Consider the following 18,936-nt stretch of genomic DNA (forward strand, 5'->3'; position numbering starts at 1 on the left):
AAAGCCAGTATGTTTTAAAATATATGAAAAACTGAGTTGAAAGAATATACTGCATATACCAACATATCCAATGAAGGCCAAAGTAGAAAATTATGCACATGGCAAGGAAGGAAGGTACTAGCCAGCAGACAGCTATCTCCCTTCTGAAAAACTTCACCACTACTATGAAAATTCTCAGTTACAGCAATTCACAATGAGACAGTTCCAGAAAAAATTGGGGAGTCCCATCTGGGGGAGGGATGAGAGGGTTTGGAGAAATGCATGACAAATCAGTGTTTCTCTGAAGCCATGTTATTTTGCAAGCTCCTCTTCATCTGAATCCCTGTTTCTACATGCTTTTACTTGCAGTGTATTTGAGATGAGGGCGTATGGAGGGGAGAGGACCATGTCAAAGGTCTGGAGATTATGTCTGACCAGATGCTGCCACCTCAAGTGGTCACAAACCTAAGTAGCTATTCATCATTACATCCACCGATTTGTCCACCTGTATGCCGGGAGGCAATGTTTTGTACACAAACTGATCTGGATGAGTATCAGATACAGCTGTCAAAAATAGAAGACCTGTAAACACGAGTGAAAGATTGAAGAGAAAAAAAAACAGTAGTTAAGCAAAGCAGCTATAACCATGTTTGTTTACTGTCTAAACAGAGGGAACACAGCAATGCCAGTGAACAGCAGGCTTGCCTGGAAGTGGTTTTGATCATGACAAATCAAAGGCAGCACTTACATTTAGGAGATAAATGCATTTGTTACAAAACTGCAAAAAGTCAGTATTACTTTCTTCACAGCAAAAGACACGTCCACAAGCACTCCTCACCTTGCCAATTCTTATTTCACCAGAAGAGGTTATCAGCTTGTCTTTCTAACGTAAGCTCTTATGATTTCTTTTTTAACACCCAGTAATTATTGCTGATATTTAACAGAAGTTTATCTTCTATTTCTTCTAACAGGTATGTACCTCCAAGCTGGCTCTTTTTTTGACTTGCTTTTACTTTTTGTATTAGCTTTGCCCTTCCCAACTGTTCAACTTTCCACCACTCACACAGAAATGCCGGTCTCAAGTTACCAAAATTGTATTTGTTGCATCTGCCAAAAGCAGTGGATCAATACAAGACAGAAATCTGCACTAGAACAGAAAGGTTCTTTACACTTTACACGAGGCCTTTCCAAAAATGCAGCGTAGCCTTTTCTCTGCACCAACATACCTCACCGGTGTACAGTAACATCCAGTGGCGTAAGGACTTATTTCTGCTTTCACGCGTGCACGAAGTGCAAGAGACTCACCTCCTGCAACACGCACGTGCACACACGCAGACACACACTTGAATTGCAATCACTACTCATATTCTGGTATTTTAAAGGCCTCTAAAAAGGCCACTGGAGTTTTAAAAACTTGAAGAATAAAAAAAATTGCATTCACCTACCGAGAGAGAAACGGTTACATTGGGAAACTCAAATTTTGATAAACCTTCTGATACCAGAGGGCAGAGAGCTTGTGACTAAGGACTACAGATCCATACACTGTACTTAACCATTAGAGTGATTATAATCACTCCCCAAGAATCTGTAGGTCCTCATCACAGCTCTTAAATCTCTCATTAAATCAGCAGCTCTTCTAGGTACCTCCACAGAGTATCATCTCACACTTAAAACTGGCCCACAGACATGGAGGGAGATGTGAATTACCCATAATGGTTAACATGTTACAGGGTCCACAAATGAAGGATTTTCTGCTCCCATTTTGTATCATTGCACCAGGCTGGGATCACAAATGTTTAAGAAGCCTAAATAGATTTACCATAGGTGCTTAATCCTACCTAAGTAACTGTTAGCTGGAACAGGAACTAGATTCTTATCTTGGCGGCTCTCATCACCAACTTCGTAAGGCCCATCATCAAAGATACCCAGATCATAAAATGTCTGATTCTTTTGCTCTGCACGAACCACCCCTGAAGAAATGAAATGATAAAATAAAAGCAAATGAATGGTAAGGGAGAAAAATAACATAAATGGTTCTCAACTAACATTAATTACAAAAAATGAGATAGTGACTGCTGTTTAAATGGGACAAACACAGAACAGTACACTGGGTGAAAGTGTTTTCAAAAGGCAATGAATTTCTAAGTTCTATCCACATGCCAGAATCTCACGCTGCTCTACAGAGAGGCCATGCAATGATCTGGAAAACATGGGATACTAAGAAAATTCTCAACAAAAACATGGGACCAACTTTGTCAGGAACTGCCCTCATCCCACCATTCTTAAGCTCATAAAGCCTCTCTTAAAAGGGAGTTAAGTACACAGGAATACAAAAAAAAAATTTACTGTTCAGCTATGACAAACACCGGTGATATATTTAGGAAACATTATTTAAGGGGAAAAGAGCTATTGTTTGATAAAATGTGTGCTTCCCTTTTATCAACAGGCATATTTAACGTTTTGGCAAGCACAAACATGTTTTTCCATGATACAAAAGAGTACTCTTATGACCGATACACTGTCATAGCACTTCTCTGCAATTAAAGTAAAACAGTGTCTGAACTAAATATGCTGTTTCAGCTTGGTCAGATTTTGTTGACAGATACGTGGAAGATTAAGTTTTCACTAAAGTCCACCTTGTGCCAGAGCTTAACTCAAAAGATTTTGCATGGTTCATATAGCAGGCACAGGTGTACGAGGGGAAAAATGTAATGGTTGAGGGATCAGATGTTCTAAAGAGGGAAGTATTTACAGCTGTTGGTGTAACAAGTGTGATGGGAAAAATCACTTTAAGAAAAAAAAAAAAAGAAAAAAAAAGAGACAGAGCTGGCCACTTGGATACTTCTCAGTTTAAACTAACAGAGAAAATCTATGGGTTTTTTCCCTTAAGTTTTGGAATATCTCCTAGATGATACAGAGTACTTGGCTCTTACTCTGACAGATTATCCATGGAATTTTACATGGATATCCATGGATTTAGATATGAATACATCTAGTATCAGTCTGTTCAGTTATCTTCCTGCAATGCTCCAGTATTTAATTTGGGAAGTACTACCTTCCACAGACTTCACAAAGTGGAGAGTACTGCAGGATAAACAGATCTCAGTGCAGCTATCTAACAGTTCCTCAAACTGTTAGAGAAAAGGTTCATCAAATAACTTTAAAATTATTTAGTAATTTGTTCCAGTATGGAAGGCTCAAAGCAAGCACTCAATCCCACCATAAGGTTAAGACTAATTAGGGAAAAATTTGCTGTACATATATGCGAAGTTCCATTATCCATTCATAAGTACTCCCTCAAAGATATTTAAAGGAACTTCAGTAAATTTTTTTGATACAGGAGCATAACATTTTGTGAGAACAGGGTAAAATCATTAGATCCCTATTACCCGCCCCCCCCAAACCCAAAAAACAACAACAACAACAACAAAAACCTTAGGATGCAACCCCTGTGAGCAATCTCAGAGGAAACAGGAAGGGTGGGTAGGAAGGAAGCCAGGTCGTACCTTTCCAATTGTAAGTGCCTGGGGCACCAAACACAATATAGTGATAGTCTCTAGTAAAAGTAGCAGCAACACCTTGCTGACAGGAACCAAACTTCTCATGGCCTCTTAAACGACCATCACAGAAACTCCATACTCCATTATCCATATCATCCTTAATAGTGAGATCCTGGCTCAGCACATAGCACCTTCCAATGATATCCCGGGTTTCCTGCACTGTGTTTACATACTGCCTTTTCTCATAGCGATGTGCGCATGTCTGCAAGATAGAAGAGATAATGAGTGATGCTTTCTGTATGTTTGTTTACAAGTGACCAAAGGAGGCTGGTCTCCTGTAGCAATACTTCACACTAGCAATGCTGTAAGTCAGTCACCTTGTAGACACATCCGTGCTGCAATGCAGAGTCCACTGTTCCCTACGGGCAATATATGGGAAAAGTTGGACATCTATGGATACAAGTCGGAACAACTAGCTTCATGGTCAAGGAAGGTCACATGGTTAAATCCCTCTTCTCCGTGGGATTTAGAGTTTTCAGCCCTAAAGCCTTCCCTGATACCTAATCTCTCTCTTCCAAATGAGGAGAGAACCACCCTCTCTCTCAAAGAAAGAAGTGGCTGTGTTTCCCCACAGCTGTCAGAATTAAATGACTTGCACGCTTGTGCAGAACATGAGAAGCTGGTTCAACTACCATCTACCTGAGACTACTCAGAACTCATCCCTTCCAGACAAGTGCCACAAAGCAGAGGCTGAAAGCTTTTCCAGTGAAGGGGAGAGAAGTTCTTCCTACTTCCTATGTTGGCTGTTCCACTTACAGGGTAACTGTCACTGGGACAGAGCAGCAGCATTGAGCACAACCTGTTCCTAAACCTTTTAGACCATTCACCTGGGAACAGAATTCTGATCAAATATTTAACACAAAGGATAAACAGCCACTGGGTTAAGTGGTGTAACCACCAAACCATTGTAAAAAGAGGTGGAACAATCAAACCCCTTCGCCAGCAGTGTTTTATGCAGAACCAGATGTAGTAGGTGTGTGAAGGGCACAAGCAAGCCAGGTTTCTCAGCTGACATACCTTTTCTATGCTTCCTATCAAGGCTTAAATATTAAGCAAACACCCAGCTGCTCCCCACTTAGAGCACTGCAGTACTGCCCTGCTGCACAGCGACCTTCAGGCTGCCAACACCACATCTAATAAGCGCACTTCCCACTTATCACTTACAAAGAAAAGTTCCTTGTCAGAGAAGATGAGACAGCACTAGTTGATGATTAATTATTCAATGAGCAGGACTCTTTCCATCTGCTCTTCCCCCCTTTGGGCTCTGAGGCAGACTGAAGCAAGTTATTACTACCTCTGTATCCATCAATAACTCCAGATTCACACCCTGAAGTCACCTGCCTCCAGTTTTGGAAGCAGTGGCATTAACCTGCAAGAGTATAATTAGATGGGGAAGCTTCACTGCACACCCATTTTATAATGTAGCTGGTATCCTGCAGCACCACCAGAGGTTTATTTAACTGAGAAAGAGCTAAAAAAAGTAACATTCTCTGGTAATTCCTGAAAGCTTTTTCTCCCTGTATTGTATGAAGAATATCTCTGTATTGTATAAAATGAAGAATAACTCTATATTGATAAAATAAAGGATAGCCAGTAGTCTTACTGCAGTGCAATGGCCACATTAATTCATAGGAGCAACTCACCAAAGTCCCAGATGAAAGTTAAAGCGAGGCTGATCATCTTGGAAAACAGGCTGATGATAGGCTGCTACTTTTACAACCTTATCACACTATTTTTCCCTATGTCTGTAGCCAATGATATTTAAAAGAAACAATGTGTATATTAAAAAAAAAAAGTGGACACTCTGAAAATGAACCGTCCAGCCTAGATTGTTACAAAGGTTATAAAGTCTAACTCACAGTTAGAAAAATAATTCAAAGCTTTTACAATCTCAAGTGTCTTACTTTGCTAGGAAGACATTTAAGTCCATCCTTACAAGAAATCACAGGAGTAAACACAGGAAAGTTACCTTTCAGAAAGCTGCACAGAAATGCAGACAATTCAGAATATTTACCATAGACCCAAAACATTTTTGTAAGTTAGTCCTTTAGACTTACCACCACATTTCCTCCTGGCCCCTGACTTTGGACAGTTACACCCATCCATTGGTCTTCTTTACTCTCCATCTTCGGGTCCGCTGCAGAGTATCATAATACAGCTTCAAATATTAACAGTTAACTACTTTTTCCTCTTTTTTTTTTTTTTTTTTTTTTTTTTTTAAAAAGTTGCTGTCAGGGCAGGCACTCCATACAGTACATGAGACAGTCTGCAGGTGGCAGTGTCTGTACATTTTATCACTGACAACATCCATTTTATTAAACACTTCCAGCATATTACTTCATGTCACATCAATTTATGAAAAAACAAGAATATCCAAATCTACCAAGATTTAAGCATCTTATGCTATCTTTGCAATTAGGCTACAACTTATTCTGATGCAAAATAAGTTACATATAAATCCATAGGAGCAACTGTCTGATATACTGCCTCTGGAAAGGACCACATCAAATAAATCAGACAACTGTTTCAATCCAAAATAAAACTGCTGAAGAACTTACTCTCCTCATCAAATACAACACGTGTGCAGCGTGTATTTGGAGATGTGATGTCACAGCTGTACAATCCTCCTGTTCTGTTGGCTTGTTGGGATGGAAAGGCCTTTTCCCGAGGAGCTCCAACCAGCAATCTGCAGGGAAAGAGAAATAATTTCAAGGGATCCGTAGAGTGAATATTAGAAAAGAGGAAGGCAACTGAATCAGGAAGTGTTTTCACCATACTGCTAGAGGTTTGACATGCAAACATTTGAAGATGGATGAAAAGCTACATCACAGCACTGTTCCTGTGGGGTTGTGCGCTGTAAAGCGGTAATAGTCCTGCAATTATTGGACCTGCAAACCAGTAAGCGTATTGTTATTACTGCTATCACTGTTGCAAATTTCACTGAGAGTGGTTGATAAAAATAAAAAGTAGGTGTCTAGCAGTTCTGCAAAAACCACCCTTCTATCAGGGAGTCAAGTGGAACATTTTTTGCCTTCTTTTTGTTGGCAGTTTTTTAATTGTTGGTAAGGGTGGGTAAAGTATTGTTACCAAAATGACCACAAATCCCCAAAACAGTGAATACAGGTGCTTTCAGGCTGTCTTGTAGTTTTACTCTAGTCCTATGCCACTGTTCAGCTGAATTTACAGACACCTTAGTACCTCTTAGCCACGAAGCAAAGCAAGATCCCTCCTGGCCCAAGCAAGTGTTCACTAAATTATTGCAGGCTCTGTGCAATGCACTCCTCCTCTCCACTCCTTTGGCCCAATACTCCATTTTGAAGCTGAAAATGTTCCTCTCCAACAAACCTCTCATCAAGACCAGGCCATTGCCACAAAGGACTTATTTTCCTATAAAAAGGCCACTCTAACGAGCCTTCCTTAGACACTGTTCTAGTAACCAAATGTGAAGGTTCTTATTTTAAAAACTAAATAAAGCAAATTTTTTTCCTGTATCAACTGTCCCCCATGAGTATTATCACAAAATCACCAGTAGACACATTTACTTGCAAAATAAGGGGTTTCTTTGAAGTGTCACACATACACACAAAGCACAGCTGCCTCTTAGGCAGCTAACTGAAACTAGGAACCACCAGTATGCAATATTTGCGGAAGAAACAAGAAACATCAAGCTCAGCTGAAAGCGAGGACGAGAGAACAGCATGTGCATAGGGGCAATACAGCAGGTACAATGGATGGATGGATGCTGAACCAGACTCCATGCGTTTCCTGACCCTGGTACAACACATCTGAGAGAAGAGATCCCTGACATTACAGTGTCAAGGGGGGCAAAACTGGGACTACTGTTGGATCCACGAGTCTCAAAGAGGAACTAAGACCCTCGTTAAGGCTTCAGCTATAGAGTTTTGCTTGAGAGAAAAGCTTTTCTGCATGCTTTATAGCTGCAGTGGGACAAAGCACACTGCTGTCCCTCAGAATGCTTTTCCTACTAAAAACAAGACTCATTTTTATTCATATCAAACAGTTAAGACTCGATCAGTTAAGGTCAATACATAATTTTTGTTACTAAGAAAACATTTATTCAGTGTCACTAAAGTAATGAGACACAAAATTGATGTATTATGAGAAAACACACTTTTTTAAACCAGAAAATTACATCTGTGAAACAGCGACGTTTTCACCACTTTTCCAGAAATAAATTCTCCCACAACCCATAATTTGCCCTCATGAAGGTAACCCCCTGAATGGTGAAACCCTCAGGTAGAATATTTGCTATTGACTGATAAGCATAAAAAAAAAAAAAAAAAATCAGGACACACAGTGTGGGTGGGTTTTGGTTTAAAGCGTTTCCTTCTTTCCCCCCTACATACGTGTGGCATCTTTTCAAAAGACTTTTTCAGAAACGTAGCAGTCATCACAAGAGTTTGTAATCTAAACAACCACACTTTTAGAAAGGCCATTAAGAACTTAATTTTCTAATTTTGGCAACAGTGCTTTTAACTGCAATCTCTTAAGAGTAGTTCTTTTGCAAAGCATCTGTTTCTGAGCTATTCCTAAGGTGGGAGTAGATACATTTTTCTCCTCAGTTCTGTTATTCCCCAGGGAAAGACAGATGAGACTTTCTTTTTTAACATTAACAACGATAAATATAGGAAAGTAGAGGCGCTGATTTCCTAACTTACAGAAATTTTATTATTTCTACTTTTTCAGTCAAAGCTTGGGGGGTAAAAATGATGAATTTCACTTACAGAAATTTGATCAGAAACCTTCTGTTTCAACATTGTGAACACAACTAAGAGTTTCTGGAATTGAAATACTTAATTTGGATTAATTCGCCCACCTGCATATTACTGACAGCAGTGGTGCTAGATCAAGAAAATTACAACCCTGTTCTTTTCTATGGGATAGCTATACTATATCCTCTCCCTAGCTAAATGATACCTTTTATAACATCTTGACGACAATTCAGCCAGAGGGAAGACCTACTGAGGCATCAGGGAATAACCCATATAGCCAACAGAAGACAAAGTGGAAAGATGTGCTACCTGTCATAAGATGCCCCAAACATTCAATGACATCTCAAACAAACACCTGTTGAGATCAACAGATGAAAAATGCAATTGTTCAGCCTTCTTAAAAAAAAAAAAGCGTCAATCCAACATGATCTCAAAGGAAACAGGCAACCTTCAATTCTCCTCAGCACCCATACCGCCACCCAAGTCTTACATAAGTTATTTTCCCCTCACTTTGCATAAATTATTTTCCACTGTAAACAAAGTATTTCAAGACAGACTTATTTAAAACCCTCCAGACTTCAAAGAACTTTTGTCAGGAATCCTGTCACTAGCCTTCAAGGCTCATCAAACACAAAAATCTTGAATCCTGTTAGGTAGATCACTGCAAGTCCTTAATCACACACAGTTCAGAAGTAGCACAGACTATGAGCAGGCACCTCCAAAGGATTAGATCAGTTCAGGTAGATACTGTGGTAAATCCTGAAACGTATTTTCAAGTAGTAGCCAAAGACCTATTAAAAAGTGGCATAACTCCTTTGTACTTCTTCACTACTTATCTACCCCAAAGACCACAACAGAGAAGACTAAACCTACGCTTCCAAGTTCTGCAAGACAGGTTACCCTGCTGTTCACCCTGCCTACTGTTCAAGAGGTATGTTTGAAAAATCAGTATTCTACCATAGAAACCAAATTACTTCATTTAAAAATAAAAGTGTGAACGAAACTAAGGAAGCACGACATGGACCATGCACCAGTGTGAATTTCAGCATGACTGCAGCAGTCCAAATAAATCAGCTTGTACTCTGAGCTGTGCTACGTGCTCAACAGAGTCCTTCCAGACTGAGGAACACATTCCAGTCATTACTGTATGGCTACTTACTCAGCTGTGTTTTAATAGAGGAATTTTCATCAAGTTTGAACTCATTATGCCAAAAATGGTTTTTCTGTAGCTATGCATGTTCTATTTTAGCTTTCTCAGTGGCCAGCAAAATCCTCTTCTGCAAAAGGAAAGAGGTAAGGAGGGGTGCGGAGGTGCTCTCCTAGCTACCACTATAGCCTTGCATTGGCAGATGAAACTCTGAGATTAAAACCAAAGAACTTCATCTGCAAACGAAGACTGACAGAAGTTCTTCATTTCTCTCCACCCATGATCACAGTATGATTCATTTTATTCATCGGGACTTCTCCCTGAAGGTGTACAAGGGCATCAGTCCCTACTTTTAATTCAGGTCTGAATGCCCAACGTCAGGCTCCAGAATCCATATTTAGATGCCAAAATAACGCCCCATTGTGAAGACGGCATAGTCAGAGATAAAAACCCCAGAGACTCCAACATGCGGACATTCTACTGATTTTCTATCCCATGGCAGGTTTGCCTTATTACTATGCAGAGAACAGCAGCTCAGCCATACAGTATACTGAACATGAGCATATATGAACATCAGTTCCTGTTGGATCCTTAGCTTTTTATGATTTATGATGACTTAGTATCCCATGTTTACCATATCAGCTAAAAGTCTGACAAAAAAACCCACTACTATTCCTCATGTAAATTACAGAATCAGATGCTTTGTACTGCTTGAATCCTGACTTTCCCCATTCATTTTGCTTAAGTATATACTATAAAGTGATTAGGCTTTCCCTGAGCCAATCAGACCACACAGGTGTTAAATTAACTTCTATTCATAGTTCATTACGTTACATTTCTATAGATTAAAAGAAGTGCCTATCAAGTGACAATGTTGGAAAAAAATCAGAATTCTCTCCTACCCTGGCATGAAACTACAATGCACTTTAGCTGCAGTTATACCTTGTAATTAAAACATGTGCCTCCCAATTTCAAACTAAAATTCTAATTTCAAACCAAATATATCAGTCCTGTTGTTCTATTGGTTAGAATTAGACTAATTATTGCTTTCTCTTAATTACTTCTTGCAGACATGTGATAATGACTGAAGTCCCACTGGCAATTATGAGCATCTGCTAGCTTCCAGGGACAGATTTGCTCCCTTGCAACCCTGGATTCAATGCCAAACTTGAGGTAATCTTATAGGATTAGAGCTACGGGATTGCCATGTAATCCCAGTTTAACTAATTGACCTCGCTGAGGCGCAATTTTGGATCAGGAGGATGGTGCCTGCATTGCACAGACACCAGTACCCCCAGCTGTACCTGCACATGCGAGGTGCAGCCACAACATGCAACAGGGACAGGCAGGACAGCCCCCCCCTCAAGAGAGGGACCAGCGCAGCACCACGTCCCTCCACATAACCCTAGGGCACAGCTACACCCCCTCTACCTCACCCCACTATTACATTACACCTGCACCAAACAGCTGAGGCAAGAAAAACTCCATCAGTTATGCTGAGCACTACTCAAGCCTCAGAAAAGGCATCAAGACATCTTACTGACTTGATCTAGATTTGGACCAGACCTTCGGATAATTGTATGTAGAAAACATGCTTTATAAACGCACACATTTCCAAGAAGCCAAAGGAGGTTGGAACTCACTGCCCACAATCAGGCAGGCACCAGGCCTCAGTCTGTCGACTGCTGTTGACCAGTGCTCAGCAAGAACAGACAAACATTAAGAAGAAAGGCTGTAACTTAATTTAATCAAAAGTAGCCCAAAAGAGTTATTAAAATCGAAAGCAAAATACACCAGAAAGAGCTTTCCATTTTAACAGATATTTCAGAATATTAAGCAGTAGAGTGCAGATTTTAAAACCCTCCTTGCTTTTGTCCGTAATTCTTGAGAAGTTTAGTAGGTGGCTGCGGCTCCTTCTCGGCTAATTGAAAACAACAGTGAGAATTGGGAGTAGTTTCTGTTCACAGCTATCTGAACTCCCTCCAATACTGCTCATGAAACTACCCTGGTCGCTTTCAAAAGGAAAGCTGCAGTTAAGATGAGAAAACCGTATCAAAAGAAATCCAGAAAACCTCCAAGCTCCTGCAAGTATTCCCTCACTCTGCAGTGAAATTCTTTTCCTCACTTATAGCCTGGAACTGTCTAAGGACAGCATACAATTTTCACAACATACTTCAGAGAAGAAAAATTATCAGCAATTCATTAGAGTTCTGCTTTGGAATAAACACTTACTCAAAAGAAATCAAGTCAAAAGAGGGAGAGCATCTTCAACATTTTTTGAAAGCAAATCCTGCTCATCAGAGACTTCCATTGAGTAGATTACACTTTGATTTAAACAGCTCAGATACTCTGCTACCTCCCAAAGCTTTCTTCATTCCTTAAATTCTTTCCTTTTCCATGGTACTTTCTACCCCAAACAACACACCATGTCTTTGCCATCCTTTCTTTAAAAGTAACAGCAACACATCAATAGCGCCAGCTCCGAGCTTTAACAGACTGGAGTAGAAATCACTGAAAGTGTTTCCTGGGTAACAAACCATTAGCCATTTTCACATATAGGCGGAATAAAATAGTCAGTGGTGTAAGTAATTTCCAATTTTGCAACCTTCATTGAGCACAAATGTCCAATTTGAGGTTGCTGTTCTCAGATAACAATGCTGCCACTGCAGACTTTGTACTTCATTGTGTTTTCAGAAAGACTCCAAACACACAAGGGGGGCAAATTTGGAAAGTGATGAAGCTAAACGCTATGAAACTTCTTCCATCCCGGACTAAACAGATAAGACTCCTGCATCCTTTTCCTCTCACGCTCCCAGGACTTGCTTGCAGAGTTTCACTGGATTGAACAAAATGAAAAAGTTAACTATCACTAACTCATATTTAGATTAAATTTTACTACCAAATCACCAGTCACAGTCCCTAGTTGTCTATCAAATATTTAAAACCTGCAGGCAGAGACCCCCAATCTCAATGTGAACATCTAGAGCTCTCCATTGGAGCTGTATTTTCCATCCCCTGCACTGGTTTGGTCTCAACAGTTTTTAAACTTGACGAAAGGGGAGGACAGGAACATCTTAACCCCCACAATATTTCAACATAACTAAAGTTGGTCAATGGGACAGAGGCTGTGTTTGAATACTGGTGGCACCACCTCTGCTTTGTGCCCGGATTTGGCTTCTCACAACAGAAACAAGTCACAGGACTGGAGCATCATGGACCAATTAGCAATACACTCAGGCTGCTAACGGGAACTGGAGCTGAACCACGGGACTGGGCTTCTCCAAAAAATCCCCTCTCCCGGTAAAATACAGCCAATAACTATGTCAGCAGCGAACTGGCTTGTGATGCTGTTTAGAGAGATACCCATCATTGCCAGCCTGTTATTAACAGCTATTTTAAGTGACTGGTGATTCTCCTAATCTGCTACTCCACAGTTACATTTTCCAACTACCAGTGCAAAGCCATGGCCAAGTACACCATTAATCTCTGTTGCCTGGAGGCTTGGCACTTGAAGGATTGCAATTTTCATTTTATTCGTTCAGCCTTTTTTAGGAAGCGGATTATGACAGAGGCTGGGAAAAGAAGCCAAAAGCAGCAAAAGGACTAGGGCAAGCTACTACAAAGCAAAACTGGAACTACAAAGATACCTGTTGTTCTGGAAAGGCCACTTATTATTGACTTTCTGAAAGTCGCAAGGAAAAATAAACCCTTTCCCCTCACAGTCCACAGCCCAGCCTGTATGGATTTGAAATAGGTTTTACAGGTCTTATTTTCACTGGTAGAAAGCATTCTTCTTACAAGAAATGGTACAGTCTGCTCCAAAGTCATGTTTCAAAACACAGTTTTCCACTTCAGACACCACTCTGGCTTTAACCAGGAGATACATCACATTTTTCTTATTGTCAAATTAGACAGTGAAACCTGTCTAATACTTACAGTTTTCATTTCTCCCTTACAGGCTATGCATTCCTTCAGATTTAAAAGAAAGAACAACACCCGTGCCAGGAACAGACTTGAGCATGAAGCGATACTGTATTAGACAGTTTTATAATTAATCTATGATAAACTTATGGAAGAAATAATGTTAAAGGGATTTTCACTCAGATTTTCTAACACAGCAGTGCCTGTTACTGCATGAAATCCTCTTATAACAACATGGGGTTTAACTCAAGAAGTGACAAGTGCGCCATTTCGAGAAACAAACTTGGGAGCCGAGGCCCTAGCACTGCCAGCCCAGCCCAGCCCCTGCCCACTGCCACCTTGCCTGCATTAGGCTCCCCGAAACCGCGGAGTCTCACCGCAGCCAGCTGGGCACAACCCACCCAAGTCGACTGGACTCTCCACTGCCGGCAGCGACGTGCGCCAAGGCACAGGCCCCGACAGCAGCCGGACAGCAAGCGAGCAAGGGCGGCTGCAATAAAGCAGAGGTGACCGAGCAGTCCACAGCTACCTGCAAGCACAGCAAGCGTGAACTGTCCGTCCCTGCCGCCCCCACACCGCAGTCCCGCTCCCACGCCGACAGCCCGCACGCACCAGGGCCCTGGCCCACCGCCTCGCCCAGCGCCGCCCCAGTTCCTGCGGCAGAACAGGCTGTAAAGAAGCAGCTGCATCAGTGCTTTGTGGACATCTACAGGCTCAAGTAACCAAGTGCATGACAGAAATCAGGAATTACTGTCTCCTGCACCTGGGCCGTTGGCCATGCATGCCGTAGAAAACCTCTGAATTCAGATTTAAACCTCTGCGCATTTGCAGGGCTTGCCTTGTATCCCCCCCACTACACGTGCCATCTCCATTTGAAGTTCATGAAAAATGAAAGGAGTGTCACATCATCTGCTAGGTACATGTTTTAGAAACAAACGTGGAAGTAATCAAAATACGGAAACAGCTGCTTAGGCTCCCCCCCCCAAAAAAAGCACTCTGAAAGCAAAGTGCTCCCAGTCAGTATTTGACGGCACAGCTTGTTAGAGAGGTTACAACTGTAACAGGCCTATATTGTTCCTCAACATGCCAAAAGCCATTTTTAAAAAAACTGCAGGAGTTTTAATACAGTGCAAAACAAATATTTGGGTTGAAATGTCATTCCTCTACTTCCTTCACGGAATGAAGTACATCAGTTTCATTTATGACCATAATTAAACCATTAGAAGAAGTACAGTAAGAGGGCTGGACATCTCACAGTAGAATCAATAGGCAATATAACATGCTACAAGCCCTGCAGTACTTGAAGAGCGACTGCTGCCCAGCTAACCCAAGCCATTGTTCCTCTACCCATACATCCAATTTATGAGATGACTCCTGCTCCTTCTTTTCCAGACTTGCCACCTTCTCCCTCTGAATTGTAGGGGGAAAAACGAGACAGGTAGAAACCTCCTCTACTAGATACGCATCCACAGAAATCGTAATATGCAACTTTAGCAGATTCATTTCTGAACGAAGGAATTTCATCGCATTCTGCCATAACGTGCCAACCAGAGCCCCAGTGGGAAGCTCACCCACACCAGACCAATCCTGGCACTCTGAGCTAAGCTGTGCCCTCCCAGCTGCCAATAAAAGCCCATGGCACCACAGAGAGGTCAGAGGTACCCTGCAGGAGCAGGCTAAAGAACTCTGCATGTGTAGAAAAGGCATGTACCTTCCTCATACATAATCCCCGATAAATGTTTCGGAGAACGAGTACACAGCCACACAGCAAACACACGCTTCGACAGCCAAAAAGTCACTTGCACGCTGAAACACAGTTCAAATTATTCTTCCAGTCTTAAAACCATCATAGGTCTGGGTTAAACGCCCATAACAGGATCCACAGTTTAAGTAAGGCTTTTCTTCAAGCCATGAACTTAATGACAAAAGCAGATGTGTCACTGGGTACGTGTACTGACACATAGTCCCCCCACTCCTTCAAATTAACTGAAAACACAGGCATTCAAATCACTTGGAAGAACATCACTCCAATGAAGTATTTTCATAGGAGAACCAAGTCATACAAACGCACATGCAGTTGGGACAGTTAAGGAGCCTTTTTTCTGTTCCATGCAGATACTGAAACACTGATCAAGTGGATCAACAGAAATAAATCTTATATTCACAAGAAACTTCTCCATATACGCCTTTGTGGAAGAAGCAGCAATTATATTTTACTGTGAGTACAAATGTACAAACTCTTAGAATTTCAACCAGCTTGCAAAACCTAAGAACAAGATTTTTCTGTTTGCAAAATAACTTGTATTTGAGACTATGCCAAGAAATCCACTGCATTCTCTTCCGCTATATACTGCTCCCCCTCCACATGCATACATGCTTAATTTTTACATGCCTCCCCCTCACACATACTTTTTTCCCATCTTTTGCCACTCCCCACGTTCTCACTTGAGCAGAACCTGAAATTAATTATTTGTTTCCAAGTATTTTTAACACCCTATGTTCCTTTAGGCTGAAAGTTGTGCAAACAGTATCGCAGCTATGACCACGACTAGATCTAATAACAACAAAAGTATTCTTCTACTATATGCAGTAATATAGTTTGGCTGGGAAGAGAGAAGAAACCTACCTCTTCAGCGATATTCTGGGGCCACACTACATAATTATCAAACATTTCTCTAGCAGAAAAATAAGCTGAGTGGATGAAAAGTTTACAGGGAGTTGCATAATTACACCCTATTTGTAGTGGCAGCTACAGGAGTTGGCTAGGTAAGAAAAAAAATTATACCAAATTTATTTTAGCATCTTTGGCCAAGGAAATAATGTGATTTTTACTTAAGGTTTGTTTCACGCTAAACAAACATGGATAATTAAAGATGAGCTGTGATCTCTTTTCATACACACTTCCTGACATCACTAAGGTCTCGGAGCCAGCAGATTTAGCCACTATGCAGCTTCAGCAGCACCAATGACAAAGTGCAAGACTAACGAATCTTTATAATCCCCTTACAAGAGTAATGTGAAAAGAGCTATGAGAAAAGAAGGACGCAGAAAATTCAACTACACACGACGATAATGCGCTTGCTATCAGCAACAGCTGGTTGCCACTTTTGAGCACTTCCAGGATAAACATGAATTTCCCCTCAGACCTTTGACCCGCGCATGTGCTGCTGAGCAAACAACCTCGGGCATTACAGGGGTGAGACGTTCCCAACATATTTGCAATCTTGTTTTGCTTTGTTCTTAAAAGATGTATTTTATAGACCTGCTTTTGAGGAGGGTAACAATGCCAGCTGAAACAGGCAGAAGCTAAGCACGTTTAGCTCCATTTGAAAAACCGTCTGCCATCTTCACCGAAAAGGAAACAACACTCAGCCTCTCTAAGAAAGTCTGCCATTCCTATGGACACTATCTATCAGCAAAGTAAACAACAATGCTGATCATGCCTATTTGCTGTTCCTTGTTTCTTAAAAGATCTCCAAACTCCTTGAAAGTAGAAAACAAATGCAAAGGATACAGCTGAAATATAACCTAGAAGCTTGCTAGCTGACAGTGAAATCCAGTGCAGGATCCGTACATGTTACCTTGGAGGGACTCAGGTACATTTTTATGCTGCAGGTGGCATCTAGACAGGGAGCATCCCACGAACCCCCTTGCTTTTGTTCTTTATCCTGCAGACCTTCTCCCTTCCAAACAGAGTCAAAACATCCTCACACACATTAGTACAACTGCTTAAAGGAAATCAATATTAGGAAATTACATATTTTTAGATGCAGTTCTGTAAGAGGAAACAAGAAAAACAGCCAACACTCCAACAGAGCCAAAAACAGTCAGTCCATACTAGCAAATGCTCTGAAAATCACAATGCAAGAACCAGTACTTTTTGCCTTCTGCTATCATTTTGATACAAAAATCTAATCTCAGGCACTCCACAGCAGAATACACCTGGCCTGCTCTTTAAACTAAACCAACCTAACTGCAATTCTCTTTTCCAAAGCAACAGTTATGGAATTCTCAAAATAGTCTTAGAAAATGTGATAGTTGTGATACCTTAAACCCAAGGGAAGTGCTTTTTACCAAGAATACAATACATTTTATGCTAAAGTTGCAAAAGGAGCTTTATTAATGTATGATGGGGTTAGTTTATTTTTAATATACTGAATAATTCCCTTAAAAAGTGAAGTGAGACTTTTTTTCCATATTCACATTCGCTTTTCTAGGCTATATTCTTCTGCCATTACTTACAAAGCAGCAACTTGCTTATATATATCTCAATCAACAATATCCAATGCTAATAAATTAGTTATCCAATGTTTTCCAGACCATTCTGTATACTTCCTTCTTCAAATATTTCTGTGCCTCTTACTGTACTTACCCTTGCCAAATACCACTATGAGGTGTTAATTTTCCAGCTAACGTTTCACAGTACAGACCACCATCTGCTCATTCAGTAATATGGATTTTTGCTTACTTGTTTTTAAACAGCCATTTGCCTGATAACCTAATCTCAGTCTTGTCCTTTCTACATAATATTCCCCAAAATGTCGCATTTTTACAGTTATGGCTAGAATGACTCATCCAGCCCCAAGCTGGTTCTGAAACATTTAAACAACAACTTATTTTAAACAGCAGTTCTGAAATTAATGAGGGATCTCCTATGAGAACTTACCAGGTTGCATTCCTTACAAAACTGACAGTTACCCTGGCACACACAGAAAGGGTTTTCAGTAGAGTTTAACAGAGGAGAAAAGAATGGCCCATGCTGACTGATGAACAATTTACTGCTGCAACGTGCCAGGCAACCCAATATACTAATTCGGGAAATGTTCTGGTTTATTTTGTGGAGAATCCAGACAGCAACAAATTAGATCAGTAAACCATTCTTCTCTGCTTGTTATCCTTTAAGAAAAAAACATTTATGAGAAGCCAACCTACCTGTCCTGCTTTCTTCATTATTTACAAATTAACATAAGCAGCATTAGTAACATGTAACACACAGAAAATTGCACTCATCTTAGCAAGCACCATAACAGTGATTTTGTGCTCCTCTTCACTCCTGTTTTACAGTTAAAGAAATAATATGACTATAAATTATGTTGAGATTTTTGGATGAAAGAGCCTACAAAACTGCAGAATATTTATTAAAAGGCAGTTCGCGGAAACTTAAATAAAAATTGTTTAAATAAAAACACTTAATTTGACAGTTATACTACAAAGATCTACGTTTGTCTTGTACAGTTACAGATCGGATCTGTTAAATAGTCCCGGTGCAGACTGACAGGGTTAGCCAGTACTTCTGAAGAAGAGACAACACAGACTATTTATTATTTCCTGCCACAGTACAAGACATTTTTCTACTAGATCATAAAAAAAAGGGGATTAATTAGTACCCTCTACACAGGTGAATGGTATTTTTAACAGTAGAAAATGCAGTACATGAAACTTCACATCTGGATGAAGACAGATCCATACCTGATGGCAGGGCTGCCTGATGGTTTATTCTTTAAGTATATGCCAGCTATTCTTTAAGTATATTTCACCATCAGGGTAGCCAGCACAAAACTGATACAGAAATTGTAGCATATCTTCTGATAATAAT

The 18,936-nt window shown here is 40.6% G+C and overlaps 1 protein-coding gene across 5 annotated transcripts in view; it reads right to left on the bottom strand.

The window, feature by feature from the left end:
- ITGA6 (integrin subunit alpha 6) overlaps positions 1 to 18,936 on the bottom strand; it is a 46,381-nt gene that overhangs the window by 19,648 nt on the left and 7,797 nt on the right. For 4 of the 5 annotated variants that reach the window (XM_049812099.1, XM_049812109.1, XM_049812090.1 and 1 more), the window contains exons 2-5: positions 6,098 to 6,225; positions 5,597 to 5,676; positions 3,486 to 3,741; positions 1,818 to 1,949 (exon numbers count right to left, since the gene is read on the bottom strand). In XM_049812099.1, coding sequence (XP_049668056.1) covers positions 1,818 to 1,949; positions 3,486 to 3,741; positions 5,597 to 5,676; positions 6,098 to 6,225 — 596 coding nt within the window. Of the gene's footprint in view, positions 1 to 444; positions 562 to 1,817; positions 1,950 to 3,485; positions 3,742 to 5,596; positions 5,677 to 6,097; positions 6,226 to 18,936 lie in introns of all 5 variants that reach the window. The other variant, XM_049812126.1, reaches the window with a different exon arrangement.

Source organism: Accipiter gentilis, chromosome 1, assembly GCF_929443795.1.
Source record: "Accipiter gentilis chromosome 1, bAccGen1.1, whole genome shotgun sequence".
NCBI classification, from domain to species: domain Eukaryota; kingdom Metazoa; phylum Chordata; class Aves; order Accipitriformes; family Accipitridae; genus Astur; species Astur gentilis.